This window comes from Bidens hawaiensis, unplaced genomic scaffold (genome assembly GCF_021521415.1).
Source record: "Bidens hawaiensis isolate Kalapana, Puna unplaced genomic scaffold, B.hawaiensis_p1.1 tig00006387_1, whole genome shotgun sequence".
NCBI lineage: Eukaryota > Viridiplantae > Streptophyta > Magnoliopsida > Asterales > Asteraceae > Bidens > Bidens hawaiensis.
The window spans coordinates 800,351-827,623 of record NW_027491429.1 but is presented as its reverse complement, the minus strand read 5'-3'; the positions used below and the strand labels follow the sequence as shown (position 1 = coordinate 827,623).

At 36.9% G+C, this 27,273-nt stretch overlaps 3 protein-coding genes across 3 annotated transcripts; all 3 read right to left on the bottom strand.

The window, feature by feature from the left end:
* Positions 1 to 251: 251 nt before the first annotated feature.
* Positions 252 to 7,548, bottom strand: LOC143632363 (uncharacterized). Its single transcript, XM_077100909.1, has 6 exons — positions 7,049 to 7,548; positions 3,118 to 3,204; positions 2,690 to 2,836; positions 2,509 to 2,595; positions 2,365 to 2,436; positions 252 to 2,254 (listed from the first exon to the last, which is right to left on the bottom strand). Exons 1-6 carry the CDS (start codon positions 7,196 to 7,198, stop codon positions 506 to 508), a joined length of 2,292 nt encoding a protein of 763 aa, XP_076957024.1. The 5' UTR covers positions 7,199 to 7,548; the 3' UTR covers positions 252 to 505.
* An 11,089-nt stretch (positions 7,549 to 18,637) lies between these two features.
* Positions 18,638 to 21,515, bottom strand: LOC143632283 (uncharacterized). The gene is made up of 4 exons (XM_077100841.1): positions 20,318 to 21,515; positions 20,153 to 20,215; positions 19,549 to 19,618; positions 18,638 to 19,389 (listed from the first exon to the last, which is right to left on the bottom strand). Exons 1-4 carry the CDS (start codon positions 20,947 to 20,949, stop codon positions 18,709 to 18,711), a joined length of 1,446 nt encoding a protein of 481 aa, XP_076956956.1. The 5' UTR covers positions 20,950 to 21,515; the 3' UTR covers positions 18,638 to 18,708.
* Positions 21,516 to 21,931: 416 nt separating this feature from the next.
* LOC143632282 (uncharacterized) lies at positions 21,932 to 26,258 on the bottom strand. Its single transcript, XM_077100840.1, has 7 exons — positions 26,159 to 26,258; positions 24,702 to 24,769; positions 24,552 to 24,613; positions 23,976 to 24,125; positions 23,725 to 23,901; positions 22,885 to 23,096; positions 21,932 to 22,070 (listed from the first exon to the last, which is right to left on the bottom strand). The coding sequence occupies exons 1-6, from the start codon at positions 26,191 to 26,193 to the stop codon at positions 22,989 to 22,991; spliced, it is 600 nt and encodes a 199-aa protein (XP_076956955.1). The 5' UTR covers positions 26,194 to 26,258; the 3' UTR covers positions 21,932 to 22,070; positions 22,885 to 22,988.
* Between the last annotated feature and the right edge of the window lie 1,015 nt (positions 26,259 to 27,273).

Sequence of the window (27,273 nt, the reverse complement as noted above, 5' to 3'; positions counted from 1 at the left end):
CCTCACACAAACTCAAGCTAAACCAAGACTCATTTAAGTATTTCTCAAATTAGCTATTTCTCAAGCCAAATTTATCCCGAGCTTCAATTTATGTATACAACCCGAGCTCAAGCTTCAAAAAATGAACGAGCTCGGGTTGATTGTTTACTAAAATAGCGATAAAACAAAAAAGCAAAAACGGGTCAGTTGACCCGTTATATAACTTCAATAAGTCCAAAAGGATAACTTCCTTTTATCAAATCAACCATGAAAACCGACGGAAAGTTAAAAAAAAAGTAACACTACATCTCAAATCTATTGAAGGGCCAACTGTGTTAGCCGCAATCGTCTCATATCGATCAGAACACTAAAAAAACAAAACACAGAATTAAAAAAAAATGCTCAAAAATAGTCAACAAACAAAAAGACCTTTTTACCCTGAACTTGGAGCTATATATATGTTACAAATCCAATCCTCGGTTTCAAAGGATTGTTGTCCACACCTACGCCTACAGTCCACCGAACATCACTTCTCCGTTAACGTCCCTGCAAGAAACCGAACCCGACTGCATCTCTTCAACTTCGAAACCGCATCTTCCGTCTTCCCACGAACTAAATCTATATATGTTGCGGTTAAAACCACTTCTGGGTTGTCGGGTAGTACCGACAACGCGAGTGTCACCGCCTCGTGGGCCCGCTCCATGTCACCTTCTGCTGCTGCCATGGCTGCCATGTCAGCCAACAGGACCCCACGTGCCTCCTCCGGCTTCAGAAACAAAAATCTCGACCCGGATAATGGTTGGTCGACCGCAGGGGCGTTATTGGAATTTGGCTCGTCAAGATCTACAGCTTTCCTCATATGCCAGATTTCACAATCCTCTTGGCTGTAGGGTAATTCGGTGTTATTACTATTTTGCCCTGAAATATAACCCGACAAATGCTCGGATGCTTGTTTGGGCTGGTTTAACAGACAGTAAGCTTCCGCTGCATAAACATTTCCTAAAAACGAGTAAACTCTAGAACATTCTGGAAGCTTCAAAAGACACTTGGAAGCCGCCAATGCCTTGACTGCATCCCCGAGTTCCAAGTAAACAAACGCCAGGTCAGCGATCACAGCTTGCAAGATCATCTGATTCTCTTTTCCACATAAACCTTCGTACTCGTTAATCGAACTTTGAAGCAACAGGTTCGGATTCCCGACCTTCATCTCTTTTGCATTCAGTGACGGGTTCGCTTCCCCGTTTGAATTCACTTGATCCAAACCCGGACCCTGATCGAGATCCAGTTTCAAATTCGACTCACGGGTCCCATCTGGATAGTCCAACAGGTGTAACACGTTCAAAAGACAACTTTTAGCAAACGTGAGTGAAAGATTCGGGTCCACTTGCAACGTGTTTCTTGAATTCCAGCTCTCGATAACGTGTTGTCTCCACTTGCCCTTACCGATAACCTTAACATTAATATCTGGTTTCTTTTCGGAAAACATTATGCAACACTCGGCGATTCTAAGCCACAAAAGCGGTTTTTTGAAGAACACCGAACCCGACTGTTGAAAGCAACGAACCGCAAGTGTGGGTTTCCCGCTTGCCAAATAAACTAGCCCACAATTGTATGCGAAAAGGACGGATTTATCTTGTGAATAACTCAACAGTTTCATAGGTTTTTCCTTCCGTTGTGGAGAGCTGGTTCCTATAGCCCTGGAGAAAAAGACGGCTGCAGTTTGGTACTTCTCGAGTTGATAATAAATGCATCCAAGGTTGTTGTAATACAAAGATGACGTCCCAGTCTCGGGTTGACTAACAGATGCCATTAACAGCTTTATTGCTTTTCGGTGGTTATTTCTAGCATATTCGAGCTGAGATTTTAGAAATAACGCGAGTGAATAATCTTTACCGCGTGCAATATTCATGGCCATTTTGACTTCTCGTTTGGCGGCTTTGAGATTTCTTGTTAAGATGAGAATCCAAACCTTGTACAAATTCATAAGCGACTCATCAGTTTGTGTTCTTGACGGATCATTTGATGGTCTTGTTAGTGTAATCATTAGAGATTCTAGTCTTTCCTCTGAGAGAGTTCGGGATAATAAAGGGCTTTCAGGGCCGTTTGTGTTGACAGCTGAATCTGAGTTGATTAAATCTGATGATACCATCACGTTGCTGGGCGCTGACATGGATTTTGTTACTAGGGTTGTTAGCTGTTGATGAGCGGTGGTTCCTGAATCACCTTGTGTGGCTAAGCTATTGCCGCCTACTCTTTCCAAGTAATTCAACACATCCTGGAAACAAGAACATAATTTGCTAAATTGATAGTAATTAAAGATAATAATCAATTTCAACCATGTAGATTGACATAAATGCCCTTGAACTCTTGACAAAAAAAACTTACAGCAGCTGTTGAAGCATGATGGCCAACTAAAGAAACCTCCAGTAACAAGAGGCATACATGGCGTGCCACCCTCTGTTGAAGAAACAAGATTATGAACATACAAAGTAATCATGTGACGTATATTAATACAAATTCATCGCTTACCTCATCTATTGGTACAATATTTTGATATAATCTTTCCAAAACGGAGAAACACTTCTCATATTCGTGCAGATGGTAGAGAATGACTGCCTAAAAAGAAACAATACAGAAGATTAATAGAAATACATGATTAAGTAGAAAATACAAGAGAACTTAGAAATAAACAAATAACATGATGACATACTATGTTAAACATCGTCACAGAAGCATCAAGTTCTGTAGCTGCTGAATTGGCCACAATATTATTACTCTTATTTCCGACTGATTTGATTCTGTTGTTCGATGCCTCTGCACTTTCCCCAGATGAATGACCTAGCCTTTCACTTTGTTTCTTTACCAAATGAACAAAAAAGTCAAAACATGTACAAGCAAGAAAGTATTTATTACAAAAATCTATATATTATATCATACAGATGAATAAACAATAGCACATGCTCATATTAGAAATTAGAAGGAAAAAAAAAGCCACCACTACAACAATATCTATCTGGCATGATACTAGTTCCACTAATATTACATATAATGATTTGCTTGACAGCTTGAGGAATGTCATTAATGAAATCACGATGGAGAAAATGAAAGATACTAGTGTTCTAAAGTAATTAGAAATACCTTGAGATTATCAAGTGTTTCCAAAAATCTCTTTGGATTTGAAAATCCATCTTGAAAGTTCTCCGCAATAGCAATGTTATGAAGAACCTACATATAAAAGTGAATTAAAGAATGAAACATCCACAAATAAAAGGTAAAGGCACAAAAATCCGGCAATAACAATCTTCTGCAAGAATCAAAATGTTGAACCATAACAAACAATTAGAATAGATCTTTTAGCCGCTAAATTCTATAACAAACAAGCGCAAAAAATTGATGGTATTATTTGAACTTTAAAAGGAGTGCACGTAAGTAAATAACAGCTCCACCTTTTCATTTCCTCTAATTTACTTGGGAGGTAATTAGAATTTAACAAACTTATGTTAATTAAAAAAAATAAACATGGTGTGCGTTTAGTTATTTGGTAATTTCGACATATACTAGATTAAAGCTCTTTTAATACTTGGGATTAAAACAGATAAACCAAATTATGAAAGTAAACCAATGAAAAACTCCAACTATCAAAACTAAGATAGATCTCAGCCTCGTTTTATAAAAATCATGTATGCAAACCACGTTTGCCATCATACTTTTTAACAGACATTGTAAAAGAACACTTAATGTTAAGAAGAAAGGGTGCAAAAACAAAAGCATGCGTATATCCTATTGAAAGGCATCAATGAACTGATAAATATAGGTTCAATAGAATAGTAAAACTACTGTGATTTACAGAGACATGTTTAAGTTTTAACAACAAATAAACAGCGTGTACAAAACATGTATGCCACTTTTGTGACAGTTTTCCAACACCAATAAAAAGTGCTCAACGAATTGAATTTCAAATATCCGAATTAATCGAATCAAATTATTCGAATTTTAATTTTGAGAACCTGGATTTGAATTCGAATCGAAATCAAATTACATTAGGTTGATTTTATTCACATACGAAACTCAAGGCCAATCCAAAATTAAATTGGATTCGAATTAAAATTCAAATTCAAATCGAGTTCTAACTAATTCAATTTGAACTCGCCAATAATTGGACTTTGGGCTAAGGTTGGATAATGCATTAGTAGCCCATATGTGATTAAAATCATTAGAAGCTTGTTTTCACACATGCACACACATATAATTCAAAATCAAATTTCGAATCGAATTTAAAATCATAGATTCGTATTAGATTTGAAATTCTATAACAAAATCGAATTCGAAGTTTTGAAAACCAAATTCGAGACTTTAAATTTTGAATTTCACTCGAATACAATTTTGAGTTTTTCGCGTCCGAATCGGATACTGAACACCCCTACCTCAAAACATCCATAATAAAGAACAGTTAACCAACAAATCAACCTACATAAACCATTTGATCCCTGCCAAAAATGCAATTGTAACTAGTGAACCTCTACATGAGTGTTCTTCCGCTACAATAACAAAGAAGGATCGGGAATCCACTGTTTCCTAATTATAGAAAAACTATAAACTTTTTGATGCCTATGACATAGAGCCCTAATTTCCTAGAAGCACAAATTGCGTAAACGAATCACTAGCTTTTCAAAAAACCTATCAGCGATAAACAAGTAACCTAACAAATCAATCTTAACTTAAACATACAATATGCATCTGTTCCATCTAAACTCAAAACAATCACTCAACAACCAGTAAATTTTTACACAAACGAGCAAACAAACAACTGAATTCACCTTCGGATCATCTACTTCTCCAGAATCTGATTCAACACCATAAAATATTGATAACAACATAAGAGCCCTAAATCCTAATGTCCCATAGACACAGAATACCTGAATCAATCACTATATACCTTAATCAATCGCTATTTCAGAGATAAATGAGTAACCTAACAAATCAATCTCAATTAATCCTACAATATGCATCTGTTCCATCTAAACTCAATCAATCACTCCACAACCAGTAATCAAACACACAAACAAGCAAACAAACAAGCAAATTCAAATTCACCTTCAGATCATCCGCTTTTTTCATCATAATCTAATTCAACACCATAAATAAACTGATAATGAAATAAGAGCCCTAAATCCTAAGGTCCCATAGGCAAAAAGTAGCTAAATCAATCACTAGCAATTTAAAACACATATGCATCTGTTCCATTTAAATTCAAGCAATCACTCCACAACCAGTAATTCAGTGTGCGCACATGGGCAAATAAACAAGTAAATCACCTTCGGATAATCAGCTTTCTTCTCCATAACCTGATTCAACACCTCAAGTCCTAAACAATGAAATAAGGGCCCTAAATCCTAATGTCCTATCAACACAAAGTACCTAAATCAATCAGTCAATCACTAGCAATTTAAAACACCTATGCATCTGTTCCATTTAAATTTAAACAATCACTCCAAAACCAGCAATCAAACACACAAACGAGCAACAAAACAAGCAATGTCCAATTCACCTTCAGATCATCCGCTTTCATCTCCAGAAGTCCGAAACAATGAAATAAGAGCCCTAAATCCTAACGTCCTATAGGCACAAAGTACTTGAACCAATATCGCTAGCATTTTAAAACACATATCACAAAAAACAGTAACCTTACAAATCAATCTCATGCATCTGTTCCATCTAAAATCAATCAATCACTCCACAACAAGTAATTATTAATTAAGCACACACAGAAGCACATACAGAAGCAATTTCACCTTCGAAACAGCTGGTTCTTCTCAAGAATCTTATTCAATATAAGCCCTAAATCCTAATGTCCTATAGACACAAAGAACCTCAATCAATCACTAATATTTTAAAACACCTATCAGAGAAAAATGACAACCTAATAAATCAATCTAAACTAACAATCACTCCAAATCCAGTAATCAAACACGCACAGAAGCAAACAAACAAGCAAAATCATATTCACCTTCGGATCATCCGCTTTCTTATCCAGAACCTGATTTAAAACCATAAATATTTTGATAACAACAAAATAAGAGACCTAAATCCTAATGTTCTATAAACACGAAGTACCTAAATCAATTACTAGCTATTTAAAACACCTATCAGAGATAAACAAGTAAACTAATAAACCTATGCACCTGTTCCATCTAAACTCAAACAAACACTCATCAACCAGTAATTAAGCATATAAACATGTGAATTCACCTTTGGATCACCCGCTCCAGGATCTAATTCAACAACTTAAGTCTTAAAAAAAATGAAATAACTCAATAAGAGCCCTAAATCCTAGTGTCATACAGACACAAACATAGTTATTAAAAGCCCTCACTTCTTGCGCCTAGGCCCATTTTTCAGGCGATGCTCAATAAATGCGCTTCTAATTCCTAGGCGAGCGCTTTGGCATTGTTTAGGACATGAGAAGGCAAAAGCCGAGCAAAAGAAACACAAGGAGTGTCATTGAAACTTAGATCTGGGAGAGGTAAAAGGAACTACCTCAACATTTTGTTATTGAAGTTTTGGAATTACATTTGAAACTTAGAACTTTTGATGCTAATTAGATGATATTGAATGTTATATAATAGCTTTTATTTATTTATTTGAAGAATAATATTATTTTTCATATACATAATATATTTTTTTATTTAAGTGCGCTCTTTTTCTCCGGCCCTAACTTTTTTTGCGCCTTGAGTGTGCTTATCGCAATTAATAACTATGGACACAAAGCACCTAAATCAATCACTATATCAGAGATAAACGAGTAACCTAACAAATCAATCTCAATTTAGCCCTACAATATGCATCTGTTCCATCTAAATTCAAAAAATCACTCCAAGTCCAAAACCAGTAAGATACTGATAATAACAAAATAAGAGCCCTAAATCCTAATGTCCTTTTGACCTTAAGCACCTAAATCAATCAAATCAATCTCAACTGAAACCTACAATATGCATATGTTCCGATTAAACTCAATCAATCACTCGACAGCCAGCAATAATCAATTAAGCAAATTCAAATTGAAATTCACCTTCGGATCATCAGGCTTCTTCTCGAGTATCTGACTCAACACCTTGAGACAGTCAGCATACTTGCCTAACTGAAAACACACATACGCCTCCTTCGCTAACGCTTGCGTAACCGTAATCAACTCTCCGTCACTGTTATTATTCGCCTCCATACCTCCAACCACCAGATCGATACAAATCAATAATAAACCCTAGCCTCCGTAATAATAACACTTATTATTATTAACTATTAATTACTAATTACTCGATCGTCGGAATGATCACGATAACATACAATCGATTATTCAAATTGAAGATGTGTGATGGAGTGAGAGTGAGTGAATCTAGAGGTTGAATGAGCACACACAGCACAGGTGAAGGTTGTATTATATTGTATTGTATTGTATTGTATTGTATTGTTGTGTTGTGTTGGGTTTGAGTCTGAGTTGAGTGATTGGGTTTGGGTTGGGTGACGGTGGGTTGGATTGGGTTATGTGACGGACGGTGGATGTGGTGGGAAATGGAACGATCTAACGGTGGATACTCGTTCTTTGTTATAATAATAACAATAATAATAATTACAGAGAGCCGCAACGACATATTCGGTTAGTATCAGTTAGATTTGTTACGATAGCGGCAATAAATTCAAAATGATAAATTAGTAAACGGTTAGAAAAGTATTGACATTTGAATAGACTTGTGATAAAAAACCACGTTGTCGGTTGGTAAAACGCGCACAGTGTGATGTCTAGTTGACGCGAATTCAATTGGTATAGGTATAACACTAGAACTTGAAAAAAAAAATTTGTCGATGCGTATATACAGAAAATAGCATATTAAATAAATCGGTGGGTTACGACAACCATCGCGAATTTGGCCGGTGTCGATGCTACAGGTACTAAATCATAAGCATAATTTAGTAAGTTCGCGTAATTTTTATTACTGTTAATTTTTTAAAATAATAATAAAGATCGACTACAATAGTGGTGCACAAACCGGGTATTTAGGAACCGGAACCGGGTAGAAATTATTTTTTGGTATGGTTAACAAAAGTCAAACCTGAGTCATGTAGAAACCAGATTCGAGTATAATCAGGTATTTGACCGAGTTTTTCAGGTTTCGGGTAATGTCAATACGAGTGAACAGTGAAAACTAAGTAAATAATCATGAAGGGGATAGTGGAATGATCTAACGATGGATTAAACCGGATAGGATTGGGGTTGTTTATTATTTTTTAAAAATAATAGTTATAATTATACTAAGTTTTCAAAACAAAAAAACAAAAAGTAGCAAGGATGGGCAAACAGGTACGAGTGTCGAACTGATAATGATATCGAACCGTCGGTATTAATTCAGTACTGACTTTTTAATTTCGGGACTGGTTTGGTATTTCTTGAATTTTTGTCTTTGATACCAGTGGTGTACCGAACCGGCACTAAACTGAGATTTTCGAAACAAATCAATAACAAAAGTCAAACGAAATAATAGTTCACGTGAGCTTGCAAATGTAATTGAACATTTGGCTTAACAATTATTACTAATTTAACTATTCAAGCATTAAATATCAAATTGCAATCTTTTTAACTTTTTTTTTCTTCGTAACATGAAATATATAAAAAGCAAATCATATTTCTTTATCTAGTATAAACTTTAAGTAAAATTAATAGGTATGAAAGATGTTTAATGTTTTAGTCGTCGTCTCAATCTTATTATATATACTCCATATTAATTTGTTCTATCTTAAAACAGTAAAATAAAAATATACATTGTCAATGTAATTCACTCTATACTTACGGTACTTGGAATTCGAAATAATTAACGTAAGCAAAACGGAATACAAATGTGAGGACATGATGCATTAACTATATTTGGTTTGTTTATTTCATTTTACTCACAAATCATCATCATCGTACTCAGTATATCCCACCAATAGCAAAGCTATGTTAGGGTCTGAGGAGGGTAAGATGTAGACAGCCTTAGAGGTGGTCAAAAAAACCGGTCCGGGAACCGGTTTGGCGGTTTAAACCGGAAACCGGTTTTTAAGAAAACCGGTTTTTTAAAAACCGGTTTGACCGGTTTACAAACCGCCGGTTTGTATATCGGTTACACGTTTTAGAGCCAAAACCGGTTTTATAACCGGTTATTAAAAAAACCGGTTTTTTTTAATAACCGGTTATAAAAAAACCGGTTAACCGGTTTTTTTATAAACCGGTTAACCGGTTAAAAACCGGTTTTTTTCCGTTGTATAACGGCTATATAGCCGGTTTTTTTTTTTGACCGTTTTTTTTTTTTACCATTTTACCCCCACAAACATCTATATATAGTTTAGGTTGGGTATTGGTTAGATCACACTCGATTATACAACTCCAAACGCTCTAAACGTTTATTTCATACGCGATTATTTTGTTATCTCACGCTCAATTATACCACATTACCACTCCATACGCTCTTATTTCGTAGTCGATTATCATGGCCTCCCAAAGTGCTGCTTCATCCGTCAACATGGGTGTCTCGAACATGGGAGAAACGGTCGTTCGGGTCATCCCCACGAAACGAAACCAAGATGTTTGGCAACATTTCGACCTATGCGAAATGTCTAACGGTAGCCAAAAAGCTCGATGCAAACATTGTTTGAAGTTTTATGGCAAAGATGCAAACTCCACTTTAAAAGCGCATGTACAAAGGCCCTTTTACAAGGCCTTGAAGGACGAATCGGGAAGTAGTTCGCAGCCGGAGATGACGAATCAAGTAACGGTGTTTACGTACGACCTTGAAGCGGTACGTCAACAGTTTTCAAACTTTGTGATTCAACAAACACTTCCTTTCAACCACTTCGACAACCCTCGATTCACGGAGATGATGCAAAAGTATGTTCAACCACGCTACCAACACGTAAGTCGTTCGACCCTTAGAAGAGACTGTCTTAAAGCATGGAAAAACGCTAAATCCGAACTAATTTCATACTTTTCAAACTTACAAACTGGTGTAAACTTAACAACGGATGTGTGGTCGGTACCTAATGGTTCGCCCGACTCATACATTTGTGTGACGGCTCATTGGGTTGACCCCGAGTCGTGGCAAATGATGAAACGAACCGTTGCGTTTCAATTGTTTGATTACCCGCACACGGGTAGAAATATTTTTAAAATCTTGGATAAAGTCATTCGACAATACAAGATTGAACATAAAATCTTTTCAATTTCGTTTGATAACGCGTCCAACAATACGGCCGCGGTTGGCCATTTAAAATTAAAGTATAAACCTATTTGTGATGGAGCGTTTTTTCATAGCCGATGCATTGCACATATTATCAACTTGGCCGTGCAAGATGGGTTAAACGTGATCGAAACGCAAAGAAACAATTTTAAAAGAATGTTACGAGATGTTTTTAGCAACAATACAACATTTTCAAGATACAAAAAATTTTGTGTAGAAGCTAATTGTCAATGGTTGGGGCCAAATTGGGATTGTCCAACAAGATGGAACTCGACTTGTGATATGTTTGAGAAAGCCATCCAACAAAAAGAATCATTAATTGCGTTTCATCAAATTTTGTCAAGTAGGGGTAAATGTGCACCGTACGATCCTAGAAACTGGTTATTGATTGAGATCGTTACGGAGGTCCTTCAAATTTTTAAATCTTGCACAACTAGTTTATCCGGGGTTTACTATCCAACAAGCCCCATTGCTTTACCAAAAATTGCTGTCATGTGTACAAAGTTGAGTGAACTTCATTGTAGGGGTGCACCTTATTTTGATATGGGTGTAAAAATGAAAGAAAAATTTAGAAAATATTTTCAAGAACTACCCGCTGTTTTGACATGTGCTGCTGCGTTAAACCCTTGCATCAATGTTGGTGGTGTTGAAGCTTTAATAGAAAAAATTTGTGATGAGCTAGAGTTAAACGACGATCAAAACCCCTATTATAACCAAACTTTAAAGAATGCTTTCAACACCACCTTGTCAAACATGTATGATGTTTACCTTACAAAATACGGGTCGTCTTCCCAAATTCATGACTCGTTAAGAGCTGTTGCCCAATCCCAATCCCAAACCGACCTTGAAATGGGGATGTACTACATGATTTGGGAAGACGCCGGTAAACGTCAAAAGGTAAACACCCCAAGCAGTGAACTTGGAAGGTATGGTGGTACCAACTTTGTGAAACACATGACTCCGGATGAATTTAGAAGTCTTGATTTGCTGGCTTGGTGGAGAGGTAAGGAGGATGAGTTTCCGATCCTCGCCGCCATGGCCAAAGATTTACTAACGGTCCAAGCTTCCACGGTAGCTTCGGAGTCTGCTTTTTCTGTTTCTGGCAGGGTTATATCGATTAGGAGGACTCGACTCACTCCACCAGCTGTAGAGATGTCGAATTGTTACAAGGATTACTTGGACTCTTTAGATAGGGCACAACATCTACGCTCACTCGAGAGGGAAATGGACTATGAGGCGGGCTTGTATGAAGACGAGGTCAATCAAGGACACACTCAACCAATGACCGATGAAGAAGCCGCCTACGACGATTACCTAAGGAATAGCTCGGGATCGGGTAGCGAAGAAAATTAGTTAAAGAAACAGCAAACATGGAGGCAAATAATGAGTAAGAAACAGCAAGTTGTTAATGTAATCGTGTCTAAGCATTCTTTAATGTTTGTATTTTTGAGTTACGAATATGCGATAACGATTTAATGTTTGTATTTTTAATGTAAAAGCTATAAATGAAAGTTATGTGTTTTTAATCTTCCAAGCAAAGAACCCTAACAACGAAAGCAAAGAATGGCTTCGGTCTTCCAAACTAAACCCTAAACCCTAAACCCCAAACCCTAAACCCCCAAAAAAAAAAAAAAAAAAAAAAAAAAAACGGTTAACCGGTTAGACCGGTTATTAAAAAACCGGTTAATAAAAAAACCGGTTTATTAACCGGTTCTAACCGGTTTCTAAACCGGTCCTAACCGGTTAGACCGGTTAGGGTTTTCAGATACAAAAACCGGTTATTAACCGGTCCGGTTATTAACCGAACCGGTTTTTTTCCGGGCAAAAAAAAACCGATTTGTGCACCTCTAGACAGCCTTACCTCTACCCCATAGGGATAGAGAGGCTGCTTCCGGTGAGACCCCCTGCTCGATAGTAGTTTTGCATCAAGCCTTGGACATAAAGCACATAGCACTCAATCATCGGGATACCGGCTGATTGGTGCATGTACCCTCGTCTTTCGGCTATCAACGCCACCACATGATGCCTGATTAACCTTCCGCCACTTTTAACGTTATTTTCACGAGATTAGTAAAATAACGTCAAAATTAGTGCAATTTCACTTTTGCCCACCCGAGGGTTTACACATATATACATAATATGCGCGCACCTCAAGCAGGGCGTAAATACATAATAGAAAAACAATCAATCATTTACATGTTAATCCGTCGAGCTTACATGCCAAACAACGGTAATTAATTACAAACTCACAATTTAAACACTTAAAGATTATATTGTATCGCCTGCAATCCCTTGACGAAATGAAAGGGGGTGTGGATGCACTCCAATATTGTTATATGTTCCCCCAAATTTCACATTTACAAACCTATGAATGGCTGTATCAGTAACGATACGAGCATGTGTTTCATACTGAAGTATTGACGGTGCACAAGCTGGATGCATAGATTGCATACACTCATCACAATGATAGAATGGATTATTTGGATCAAATTCCTTCTCGCAAATTTCACAAAAATATTCACTCTTATGATTCTCAGCGGGAAAGTATCTCAATTTCATAGGATGCTTGTCACACTTGTGTGTAGTTGTCTCGGGTATTAACAAAGCGCACTTGGTGTGTAGATAAAAATCATCACATGCATGGCAACCGAATGCAAAATCATTCTCCAAAAATACATACGCGCACATTCTACAATGAGAAGCATTGTAAAAGCCAAATATGTTTTGAACTCTTGAAAGTAGGTGATTTGGATGAGAGGCATGAGTGATTTCTTTAGGTAAGAAGGCACAATTAACATCAATACAATACATGCATTCCTCACAATAGTACGCAAATCCGTTGCAAGGTAAATGACAAATATGGCAATAGAATATTCCGAAAAACTTACCCGGAATTTTTGAATGGAAAATTAGGGTATGTTGTGGGTGACCAGGGTGGTCTTTTAGTTCGGTAGGTAGCCGGGTACACCACTCATGAAGCACAAAGTTACAATGCCCGTCTTCATTGGTACACGTGTAAATTGGCCTAGTCGTAATTGGTTTCAAACATCCATCGCACAAAAGTTCAATCTTTTTCATAGGGTCATGGTAGGATATTGGTTTTATTCTTGAAGAGGTAGGTCTTGTGATATCAGTGCACCGTGCATCCTTAAGAATTAGTGGATGTTGGTGACTAATATGTGCTTTAGTGACCTCTAACACACTACATTCATTTTCCTTAAAAAACATGTGTTTCAGTATGCCGTAAGATGGATTAGGAAAGGGGAGATGAAGAAGATCAGGATATTGAGCGTCTTCATAATTTTTAATGGTTTTGTCTGTACCTGATGAAAATAGTATGCATTAATTAATCAATCATAAATGAGAAACCTTTAAACATGTTATATAGATCTAGCTATGTACCTGGAGATGTAAGAATGGACATGAATGACTCATTTCTTGATGTCGCGCAATCTAGATGGGTATATACTACATACCCTACATCGAGGAAAAAATTTAGATTTTTGATCTGCTTTTGGAAAAGAATAAGCCAGGGAGAGTGGATGAATATGGGAGAAAGATTCATTTGTCGTTTGTTGGATATGCAATTGCTTCGGTAGGAAAGCACAATCACTATATATGAAAGAGTTGGCACATATGGGACAATGATAAAAGATCCCTTTATGTTCCTTTCCACATGCATCGCATTCGCATAAAATTTGTTTGGTTATGCAAAGTAACGGGTGTTTGTGGCTAGGATGATGGATGATATTTGTTCTTAGCCTTTTTGTAACACAAATTGCATCAACGTGAAAATTGCATTGATAACAACAATAATGAAAACTTTTCAAAAAACGATAGCTACAAATACCACACTGCCATAACATAAAACCCCCTTCTGACTTGACGAAAGTGTCATCGAAGAGGCACATGGAATGACCAACGTGACAAATATCTTCCAATGTTTCTGGAAGCTCCGCACAAAACTTATGGAAGAAATGATTACCTTGGCTACATTATAGTAATATCTATGAAGCCATTCAATTTTTTTGTCACATAAGATACAATGACACTGGAAATTTTGTTGTGCAGTTAAATCCACATTTTCATCCTCCTCTTCTTCATCTTCACGTTGAAGTTGCTCCGACCACAAGTCTATGAGTTTTAATGAATGTACGTGTGTAAGGCCCCGTTACCGGTAGCCCTACCTTCGTGTTGGATTTACTCATAAACGCAGTTCTAATATCAGAGTTAATTAAAAACATTCGCGGAATATAAAAACTTTAATAAAACATTTCATAGCAATTCAAAACTTGTCTTAAACAACCAACTTGTCTTTCGAAAACTAAGTAATTAAAACATAACACGCCCTGAGCCTTCCGATGCCAGACTCTTATTCAACGCCACGTGTCCCCTCAAGCGAGCTGCCTCATCCTACTCACCTGCGTGCATACTAAAAGTCAGCTACGCTGAGTGAGTTCTAGTTAATCATACATTATACAATACACACAAACTTATATTCTTTCATTCATACTTTCATACTTTCTTTTGTACTAACTTGCTTTCATATCTTACGTTATAAAGAGCATTACGCCCTACATTCATCGAGTATTATTAGGGCTCGGTACCCTCCTTCCTCGAGTATTATTAGGGCTCGGTACCTTCCTTCCTCGAGTATTATTAGGGCTCGGTACCCTCTTTCCTCGAATATTAGTAGGGTTCGGTTCCTAAGTTCTCGAATATTAGTAGGGTTCGATTCCCTCTTCGTTACCATACAACCATACATCATACCTCGAGTATTATTAGGGCTCGGTACCCTTTTCGTAACCATACAACCATCCTTTCCTTCTTTTATTAACTTTATCACGTTCATACACATAAGCATACATATCATACTTACCTTATACATAGCGTTACAACCTGACAATACGTGCAATATCCGAAGATCGTTCACGTACCATCAAGCAATCATTCATACATTTCACATTATTCACATAAGGCATACACTTATCTCTTAGGATAACCGTATTAACAAACATATTGAGTATGCACACAGCCCCGAAAACATAACACATAAATGGGGGTAGAAACTCACCTAAATCCTGTTACGCTCTCCGTTAATCGTTATTCCCTTCTTGAGCTGGGCACGGCTAACTGTATAATATACACGTATCAATCATCTATCGCTATCTATATTGTGTTTCTAGTTCAGTTATAACCCACAACGAACGGGGGTCCGGGGGCAGCGCCCCTGGTAGCGGGGTTCTAGGGGCGGCAGCCCCTAGCAGGGTCCAAGGGGCAGAGCCCCTGGCTGGGGTCGAGCTGTCTTAACACATTTTCCATTAGGTTTTTAATTTATTTTCTAAGCGAACTTAACTTTAGGCGAAGTTAAACCTTAAGCGAACTTAGCTTTGGGCGAAGTTATATAGCAGCGTACTTATATAACCAGCGAACTTATGTATCCAGCGAAGTTAACTAGGAAGCGAACATATAGGGCGAACTTAGCTGATGGCGAACTTTAAGCCAGGCGAAGTTAGGCTTGGTGAACTTGGCCTTAGGCGAAGTTAACCTTGACAGCGAACTTAGCCTTAGGCGAAGTTATCCAGCTGCGGCCTACTGTTCGTCCCCAAACCCCATAATCATCATCGTTTCATCACGAAAGCCTTGAATGCGAGTTTAACCAAACCCGTAAACATTATTATGTTCATTTTTGGATAAAACTTAACACGTAATAGCATAAAGCATGAATCTTTAAGGCTTAAACGTTTACTACTAGATCTAGGGTTCATTTTACACGAGCCACACATGTTTGCAGGTCTAACGAGTTCGTTTTAGCATCAAGTTCGCAACTTTACTTTTCATTTGTATCCGATCTATACCCGTTCTAAGTTTCAAGGTTAAACGTTACTAAAAACGTAAACTTTAAAGTAAAACGGCTTACCTTTCGGTCTCGGTTAGCTTGCTTATGGACTCCAGATCTTCGTGTATGGCTCGTATAGCAAAGATCTACCACAAACGGATGTTCGCTCGATCTCGTTTTCCCTCTTCCCTCTCGGCCGTAAGGTTTATGGTGGTGTAGGGTTTGTGTGTGTTTTGAGTGTGTAGAGAATAAGATGGAAATGAAAGAGGGTTTAGGGTTTCAGGTTGGTTTAGGGGATATTTATATCCCTTAAAGCCCATGGACCTAAGGCCTATTCCCATTTAACCCACCTTAATTAATCTAAGTCCATGATCCGTTTTTTACTCGATATTACTTAATTAATAATGCGAAATCACTAAACGTAAATTTCTTTATTTATCATTATAATATTCAGGATGTTACAACGTGTGTGAACATTATTAATAAGAAAATAGTATCAAAACTAGAGTGACAAGAAGAGACTAACGCAAAAACATATGTTTGGAAAATGAGATGAGAATTGGAAAGAAAGCACATAAAAGATGAAAATAGATGAATTGTGAAAAAATGATTAAAAGTATGCTCACATTTGTAAGCACAAGAAACTTAAGGGTGTCATACATGTATACATTCTTATCTTTATTCTCAAGTTTATATATACCTATCTTTTTGTACCCGCATTACTAGGGGTGGCAAAACAAACCCAAATGAGTTGTTTTAGGTCAATATGGATAACTTTTAAAATTGAAATGAGTTAGTATGGTTCAAAAGAATTTTCCAATGATGTCAAGATGGTTGGGGAAATGCTAGTGACTTTTGGTTATGGGTTATAATGGGTTTTTTCACGGGTTAGAATGGACTAAAACAAGCTCCATTCAATTTTATTTTAAACAAAACTCACGAAACTGAACAGAAACCGAGAAATCAAAACCGAAATCATTGAAACCGAATAGATAACAAAAACCGAACAAAATCATTGAAATATTTTTTATTAAATTGGGTCAAGATGGGTTAGTTTTACCCATACCCATCCTATACCATACTCATTCTAACCCATCACCCAAACCCAACCCAACCCACTCACATTGCCACCTCTACGCATTATAGTATTCTCAAGTTTATATATACATAGCTTTTTGTACCTGCATTACGGTATTTTTTTACATTTGTCATTTCTAATATTGTGAACATGTTGTCTTGAATTTTATATATACTTTATTATAAGAAATTTTGTAATATACTTGGACCCATTTATGTTCGATCATGTCCCTCTATGTTCACTTTTGGATGAAATCATCCATATAATGTTTTACATTTGTTCAATTATGTTCGTTTAAGTTTTTTATTATTTATATTCATTTATGTTCCTTTACATTTGTCGATATATGTTTGTTTATGTTCTTGTATTGTTCATTTAAATTTTATATGAACAAACATTTAACCCATGTTTGTATCACAGAGCATTAAGATCAAACCAAATCAGGCATGCTTTTATAAATTGAAGATATCATAATATGTTAGTAATCTGCCACCGGTAACAACCTTTCCGGACCTGGAATCAAGGTTGGCGTGATGGTGGTGGTATGAGCGATGAACTTGGTTTTAAAAAGCGAGAGGCGAACAAAAGCGATGAGGTCTAAAACCGAAGCGCGAAGCAAAAAGCGCAAAAAGCGAAAGCTTTTCGTATATGAGGCGTGAGGTTTTTATATATATTTTTTAAATATATATCTTATGTTTTTAGCATCCCAACTCTAAATGTAGCAATAAATAGGTGTTATATATGATTCAATATATAAATTATCTACATGTACAACCTAAAAAACATGTTTTACAACATTTTGATGCATAAAAACGACATCTATACGAAAGGCGCTCGCTTCGGGCTCGCCTCAGCTTTGCCTCAGGCCGCTTTTTGCCTAAAAATAGTGCCTCACTCTCGTCTTTTGAACATTGCTCGCCTTGAGTAGGCAAAAGCGATGAAGCTCTCGCCTTAGGTCGCCTCTCGCCTCGGCTCGCCTCAGGCGCGCTTTTTAAACCAAGGCGATGAAGATGAAAACGGATTGACCTAGATAGGGTTTCATAAATAAAAGTCTAAAAGATGAGGAAAGCGGCGACCAAATCTAAACCGGTGGTCGATTAACCGGTGTTCATTCGGCGATTCAAGAGAAATCCAACGAAAAAAGGGGGCGGTAATCAAAAGTTAACTGTGAATGGGAGGATAGACCGATGACCGAGAATATTTAGGTTTTATGATGTAAAAGTTTCACAAATAAATGAGATATTATAACCCGTCTAAGTGTTATTCGGGTTTGGTGAGGCCCATGACACGAAAATTATTGTTTGATGATGAAAGGATTTCACAAATAAATGAGATATTATAACAACAGGCCTGACAAAGCGAACTGCCCACCTGACACGACCAATTCGATTTGTCGTTTCCCAAAATCATAGTTAGCAATTCGGCACAAAACTTTCGTCAAAAGTGACTAAATCGGACCATGAACACCCCTACCGCCCATTGCCAACTTCATAACTTGCTATTAAAAAGATTACATGTTTACAATAACACTTAATTCATAAATGCACAACTTAAAATGTTTTACCACCTTTTTTCAACATATCCAAAATAGACTCCACATTTCTCACATCTTGACTCTCTTCTTGTGACTCATCTTGAGTCTCTTGCGAAAAGTCTGCGCTCGTGTATGTCCTCACCCCGGGCCCACGTCCTTCACAATCCTTCGACCTACCTTGTTGGGCCCGTCTCACTTCCTTCTGATGCTCGGTTAACTCCAACCGTTTCCTCTTACCCGACCCATTCACACGATCATCCATTAACTCCACTCGTTTCACATGTTTCACGCAACGGTTTAACGCTGTGGTGACTTTGTGTTTGTTTAGAGGACTGACCGTACCAGTACCCGTACCCGTACCCGTAGCATCTGTCGTCGAGTATCTTTTTTTACATAAATTTATTTTACCGTTTCTTGAAAGTTTGTCCAATACCGGAAGTAAGTTTTGAGGGTAGTCTAGTTTGACTTGTTGACCGTATGTTGCGTTCCAAAAGGCGACGGTGGGGTTAGAGATTGACGGGTTTGAGTGATCTAGCGTTGCTTGGAGTTTAAGAAACGTTGAGTTGAAGCTTATCGGTGGCCAACTAGTTTGCGTACTTTTGAGTGTAGTGATCCATAAACGATGGAGTTGATAGATTGTGTTCTCGTGTTGTAGTTCAGAATCCGACAGCCATTGAAACAACGGGTTTGATATAATCTGAATAATAAAAATAAATAAATAAATAAATAAAAGAAAAACGCAGGCCAACCATTCATAAGTACATACGCTGATACGCACATATACATGCATAATACACGCGCGCGCGCGCACATATATATATATACATGATAGAGATTTTGAAGAAGAAATTCAAACCTCAACAAATGGAACAATATCCTCTTCAAAGTGAAAAGATTCCACAATGCGTGACAAGGTGGCAAAGACGCTGAAAACATTTTATAGTCGTATAAAAATCACAACTATATATAAGGGCGTAAACGAGCCGAGTTGAGTACAAGCTCGGGTTGTTTCGAGCTCTGTTTCTAAAACTCAAGCTTGGCTCGTGTGTAACTTTTTGGGCTCAGGTGTGCTCGGCTCATTTAGTATTTATTATTTATTTTATTGATTTATTTACATGTATCTATAAATAATTTTCTATATATTTACAACTATAAGTTTTATATGTAACAGAGTATATATTATTTAGGTACTTTTTATCATAACATGAGTATATAATATACTAAATAAAAATTATATAAATACAAGACTCGTTTAGACTTGGCGACTTGCAAGCCTACTCGAGCTCAATAAGTGAAGTCCTGGCTCGAGCTTATTTATTAAACGAGCTTATTTTTAGGCTCAGGCTCGTGTAAGCTCGGCTCGATTCGAGTTTTTAACGAGCCAGTCTTGAGTAGCTCACGAGCGGCTTGGCTCGTTTACACCATTAGCTATATGTTCCATTATATTCTTATATACCAACCTGGAAGTTGCATCAAGAATCTGCGGATTTGATTTTGCTTCTGCGTATGATACACTTAAATACCTGCAAAGTTTCACCAGAAGAAAAAAACAAAAGCATCAAATTATTTGTAACATATAAAATAAATTGTTATATAAAGATTTTTTAAAAATGTAATCTGCTGACCTGGCAGCACACTGCAGACTGTTTTTGGTGCAATGGAGTCTTTTATGACCACCGACATCATCTGATGATTTAAGAATATGTTCAAGAACACATATTATGGCATCTCCACAAAAGGTTAGAAATTCGTATCGCTTATCGTTTTCTGTAGCGTCAATCTTGGAATAATCTTCAAGAAACCGATAGAAAACTGGAAATAAACTTTCACAGCATTTCGTAGATGCGTAAACTGACTTCCACGGCTGAACAATTTGCACAAAATCACGAGTCTTTTGTGATCCCGATGAGAAAACGACAAAAGGGTAAGCCAAAAACCGAGCGACTTCAAGATCCCGATTCTCATCAACCTCTGATTTACCGTCTACGTAGTCTTTCAAGCAGTTTGCTATAACAATCCAGTAACTTAAGCAGTTGGGTATCAAGAATTTATGCAATAAACACGTAAACGTGTGAAGTATATCATAGATATCATAATCTTGCAGCAGAAAAGTCACAAACTTTGACAATTTTGACCTGTCGGTTGACTTTATTAAGTCATGGAAATATAATATTATAAAATACACCACCGGCGAAACCATATTATCGTCATCGTTAATTTCATTCATGTTTTCAGAATATGTAATGTCAAGCTTCATCTTGTATAACGGAGATCCGTCGGTTGTAATTCCTTGGTAGCGATCTCGATAAAGTCAACAGTTTGACCGATACCACTTTCTGATATCTTCTTTAGAAAGTTAATAATAGAACTAATACATAACATAACCTCACTAAAAGGAACACTTGATCTCGATAGAATAACTTGAACACTTTTTAGCGAAGAACGAAATATTCTTAAAGCAGCATCACGCGCGACCTCACCGTGACTAACAAAAAGGTCAACCATCTTGACAAAAAAGTCAAACTGGTCTAAACTCCAAGGCATCCACTTGATAGAATAATGCTTTGGATCGTCTATGTTTTTGGCTAACGCGTATCCATCAATAATATCCAAACAGAAATTCCACGACCAGATGTTTTTACAATCGGGTCCCGCTCGAAAGACCGCTTCGAGCATCGGTTCAAGAACAGTTTTGTTGACAAAAGGGTGGTTAACGTGTGTGTCGAGTTTTTGTAGTAAATAAGTCCAAGTGTTTAAGCAGGATAAGTGGACTGATGAGTCACATTTGGTTGACATGGTTCCGATTAGTGGTGTCATTATGAGTTTAATCATCATCATCATCATCATCATCATCATCATCGTACTCAGTATATCCCACCAATAGCAATGCTATGGTAGGGTCTGAGGAGGGTAAGATGTAGACAGCCTTATCTCTATCCCATAGGGATAGAGAGGCTGCTTCCGGTGAGACCCCCGGCTCGATAGTAGTTTTGCATCAAGCCTTGGACATAAGGCACATAGCACTCAATCATCGGGACACCGGCTGATCGGTGCATGTGCCCTTGTCTTTCGGCTATCAACGCCACCACATGATGCCTGATTAACCTTCCGCCACTTTTAACGTTATTTTCACGAGATTAGTAAAATAACGTCAAAATTAGTGCAATTTTACTTTTGCCCACCTAAGGGTTCACACATATATACATTATATGCGCGCACCGCAAGCAGGGCGTTTATGAGTTTAATGCTCTTGCTTAATCGGTTAGTTTCAAAGATGTTATTGTTGTTATCTTCGTATGTTTGCTGTGTTGCAGCTTCTTTTGTGGAGTCTTGTGGTGGTAGAATAATCAGAGCATCGATTAAAGCTTCCCACGCAACCTGCAAGAAAATTGTTATAAGATATAAGTTTCTAAATCACATTATTCAAATACACACACACATAGGGTAAGGATCCTAAGAGAACAAAAAATTTTAAAAAGTAAAAGCAAAAAAAACAAAAATTTTAAAAAAGTAAAAACACCAAAATTCTTATATTTCATTCCGGTTTCATAAAATAAAAAAAAACAAAAAAAAACTTCATATTATACACATGTGTGTAATTTCATTTAATCTCTAGTTACGTAATGTACACATACGTACATTATCATTAACCTTAAATTGTACATATGTGTATAATAAAAAAACATGTATGCACATATTATACATATATGTATAATTTAGCTAAACTGAGACTTTTTTTTATGAAACCAGGATGATAAATAAGAATTTTGGTTTTTTTACTTTTTTCATTTTTGCGTTTTTTTTTGTTTTATGATTTTTTTTTTATTTTTGGGTTTTTTATGGTTCAAAATGGTTCTCAAAGTTCTTAATTTCAAAATGGTTCTCACATGATCATAATCCTATATACATATATATATTATTACTATTGTAATAGGTGTAAACGAGACACGGGCTCGGCTAGCTTATCTTAACGAGCCGACATGTTGAGCTCAAGCCAACTTGTTTATTTTCAAAAATATATTTACACATATTGAGACCGAGCCGGCTCATTTACAGCACGAGGCAATCTCGAGTGAGCTTTTTTTTACGTATAAAATTCAAATAAATAAAAAAAAAAGAAAATGAATCAACCTAACTAAACAGGTTTTGATCCGACCCGACCCGACCCGACCCGACCTATAAAGAAAATTACCTGTGAAGCAATTTTGACTTGCGGGTCACTGTCAGGAAATGTCTGCTCAGGAATTTTTAACAGCTGATTAATTAACTGCCTATTTTTAATAGCAAACGATCCTATTAAGCGAGTATACCATCCCCACGCTTGCATCGCTTGAATTTCATACCTTGTTTCAACAGTTCTTCCATTGCAGGCATTAGTTTTCTCTTAACATCCACAATAACTACCTGTTTAAACATAATCAAAATCCATAATTAATAATCTTTATATGGGTAAAGTTAAAATACAGTGGGAGACATAAATGAGAAGTGAGAAGGATTTGTGACCACACAAAAAATCACTTAAAAATAAATTCAAAAAAAATAATAAAAAATCATAACTCAAATTATAAATAAAAAATGAAAAAAAGAATTAAAACTAAAATGTTTCTGCCATCATTCCCGTTCAAAAAAAAATTACAAAAAAATTGACGAAAATATACAATGACGAAAATGAACAAAAGACACAATTATAACTAAAAGAAGACAATAGATCGCAAAATATAACACAATGCCGAACAAAATATAGCACAATGTTGAGTAATATAACACAATATAAAGAAAAAAAGACACAATGTCAAGGAAAAAAGACACAATCATTGACGAAAATAAACACAAAACATAATGATAAACAAAAAAACACGACTTTTTTAACTTACTATTGTTTTTTTTTTGTTTTTTTTAGAGACCGAGAAAGACGGTGGAAACATTTTTGTGTTTTTATCTTTTTCATTTTTTATTAAATTTTGAGTTATGATTTTCTTATTCATTTTTTTTTTTATTTTTTTTTTAATTTTTGACCCATCTTTATATATACCTTTGAGAGAGCTTCTGGAGGGGGGCATAATAAAGATTTAATTTTTTGTAAACATCTTTCCGACATATCTCTCTCGCGTTTATCTGCACTAACGAGTCTTCTGTATATCGGTGGGGCCCATAAACTGGACGTCTCTCTCATCTTTTCATTCACTTGAGTTTCCAACTTCATCACAGCCTGCACCAATAACCATAATAATATTAATAAGTCACAAAAGTTGACCACGTTTGACTACCGTGTCGTCATAATACCTGCATCGCCTCGAAAGTTGTTGATAGAGATCCAGAAGGATTATCAAGAGCATGAACTATTGCGCGCACTAAGGATTCGATATGTGTGTTTAAGAACAACGGATTTAATTGTTGGACCGATATGCACCATACGCCTAAATTACATACAGACTGTAATTAAAGATAAAAGTCAGTACATACGAACACATGAATTTAATTGAGCGATTTCGAGCATTATTTATTTCTTTTTCACTTTAAAAGTTTCAATAAGAAACAAATTTGAAGGTTGTAAATAATATATTTTTTAAATAAATTAGTAGTTTTTAGACAAACGTGTAATATATTGTAAAATTTTATTAAAAATAAGTTTGAAGTGAGATATAATGATCATGTAAACAAACTTCTAGTATTCTAAAAACTTGAATCGAACAAATAAAACTATAATATTTGACGGAATATGAAAAAATTTAAGAGGTAAAACCGTAAAAATAATTGAAAGCTTATATTTATGTGTTTTTTCTATATATCTATATATCTGTTCATATATAATTATATGTAAAATAAATTAAAAATATTCGAGCCGATGCAAATTTTAACCTTAATTCGAGTTGACAAAATGACCTTCTGCAAAGAACTTAGGACCATATCAGCATCATCTCCTGAGATTAAATAATCAAATTAAATACATTATAACAGACAATGCAATTAATATACTTACTAAGGCTAATTTACTAATAATCAATGTACCTGAGATACCAGTAACAATGGATGGATGGTAAATCATGAACCCCATACACTTCAAAGCCTGTGAAGCTCTGCAACAAGACATAATACAACATTCAATTAGCAAATACTAGAGGTGCAAACGAGCCGAGCCACTTGCAAGTTACTTGAGCTCGGATGAAAAGAGAGCTCAAAACGAGCCGAATTTTTTCGAGTCCGAGCCTCAAATAAAGCCCGTTTAGTTATCGAGCCCAAGTTCGAGCCTTGTAGGGGAAGATCGTTAGGGGTGTAAACAAGCCGAGCCGAGCCCGAGCTCAGCTCGTTTTAACATACAAAGGCTCGATCTTGAGTTCGGCTCGTTTGGAGCTCTTTTTCTAAAGCTCAAGCTCAGTTCAAGAATTGTTTTTTCAGGCTTGGGCTCGGCTCGGCTTGTTTATTATTTATTAATTAATTGGTATATATATTTTTTTGTTACTTTAATTTATTTTGAGAAAAACCTTAAACGAGCCAAAGCTCAGCTCGAGCTCGTTTAGAACCTTAAACGAGCCAAATCTCGGTTCAAGCTCCGTTGTGAAATGTAAACTTAATACATAGAAGTCCAAAAGGTGGTGAACTTAAAAATACTCGAGGCTCGTTAAGGCTCGACAAACCTAAACGAGCTTCCCACACAAGACTCAAGCTCCAGCTCGATAACTAAACGATCTTTATTTGAGGCTCGGGCTCGGGCTCAGCTCGGGCTGGAAAACCTCAACTTGTTTCGAGCTTTTTATTGATCCGAGCCCGAGTAACTCGCAAACATAACAATACGAGCTTTTTTTTTAGGCTCGAGCTCGGGCTCGAAAAACCTCGACTTGTTTCGAGATTTTTATCGATCCGAGCCCGAGTAACTCTCAAACATAACTATACGAGCTTTATTTGAGGCTCGGGCTCGGGCTCGAAAAACCTCGACTTGTTTCGAGCTTTTTATCGATCCGAGCCCGAGTAACTCGCAAACAGCTCGACTCATTTACACCCGTTATATCATTTAAGCTCTTAGAACAATAACGAGCCTAATTTAAACGAGCCTAGTGTAACTTTAAGTTCTTCTAAGTTCTAACTACACACGAGCTCAAGCCGAGCTTATTCTCATTTCCCATACAATACAAAAATAATTAAAAACATATACAAATTATTCAAAACATAATAATAATAATAATAATAATAATAATAATAAACAAGCCGAACCCGAGCTTGAAAAACAACTCACTAGCCGAATCAATTAAGAACAAAATAATAATAATAATAAACAAGCCGAACCCGAGCCTGAAAAACAACTCACTAGCCGAATCAATTAAGAACAAAATAATAATAATAATAATAATAATAATAATAATAATAAACAAGCCGTTGAAAAACAACTCAATAGCCAAATCAATTAAGAACAAAAAATAAATGAATAATAATAATAATTTTATTAAAAAAATAAGAACAAAATAACTTACATCTCCTCATCATCATGTAAAACATCACTCGCCATCACTGGCAAAACAACACCAACCAAATCAGCAAGCGAATGAAGAAGCAAATCATCAGTAATTGAGTGTTCTTGAAGTTGCAATTACGTGGTGAAGAGGTAGGTCCCAGCAGAGCCCAGTTGGACCCGCAGGTCTCACCTTGAAGAGAGACGTCTGCGCAGAAACCAACTAGATCCGCAGGACCCACCATGCTCAGAGACGTGACGTCCTTACGCGCAGTACGCAAGCTGTTCCCGCAGGAAATGCCTCCCAATGGTGAAGTGCTCCGCCTGTTCCCGCAGCTGCGGATACAAGCCATCAGGGAAGGCCACCCGCGCAGCAAGGCTACACGCACAAGGCACTTAGCTCTCAAAATAATTCAGTAGTCACCTGAAGGAATGAGCAAAGCCGGGAACAATCCCGCACAAAGGCGGGAGGGGGAATACTCCCGCCCAAATGAGCCAGTCCGTACGATACTGGAGGATCTTTTGTACTGTACCTGACGAGGTATGGGCAAAAGATCTGACCAGAGATACGACAGCTCATTGACAACAGTATGGCGAGCAGCATGCTCTTGTACTGTATCACTATTAGCCGCTGCCTACTCACCAACTCCTGTCATACCACGTGCATAGCCTGTAGTTGGTGGAAAAAGAATAGTGCACAGCAGGCCTGGTCACTGTCAGCCGCTGCCTACCCACCAACTACCAGCATGGCACGTGCGTATGCCACAGTTGGTAGAACATGAATACTATTCAGCCGGCTACACCTTCTTGGAAACCTACCTTCGGCTATAAATACCCCAAATGGTATGATCATCTCATCTTATCTTATCTTATCTCATATCTTATACCTGATATCTGCTCTAGCAATCTCTTAATATACACTTATATTCAAGAGCAATCTAGTCTAATTCTCACGCCGGAGGGTGGTCACAAGGAGGTACTGTAACATCCTAAAATTTTTATATTGATAAATAAAAGAAAGTTATGTTTAGTAAATTCACGTTTTAGTTATTTAATGTCGAGTAAGGAACGGGTCTTGGGCTTAGTTATTTTATGAACTCGGCCTGTCTCGACCCGTAGGAAGCCAACCCGAGCCTA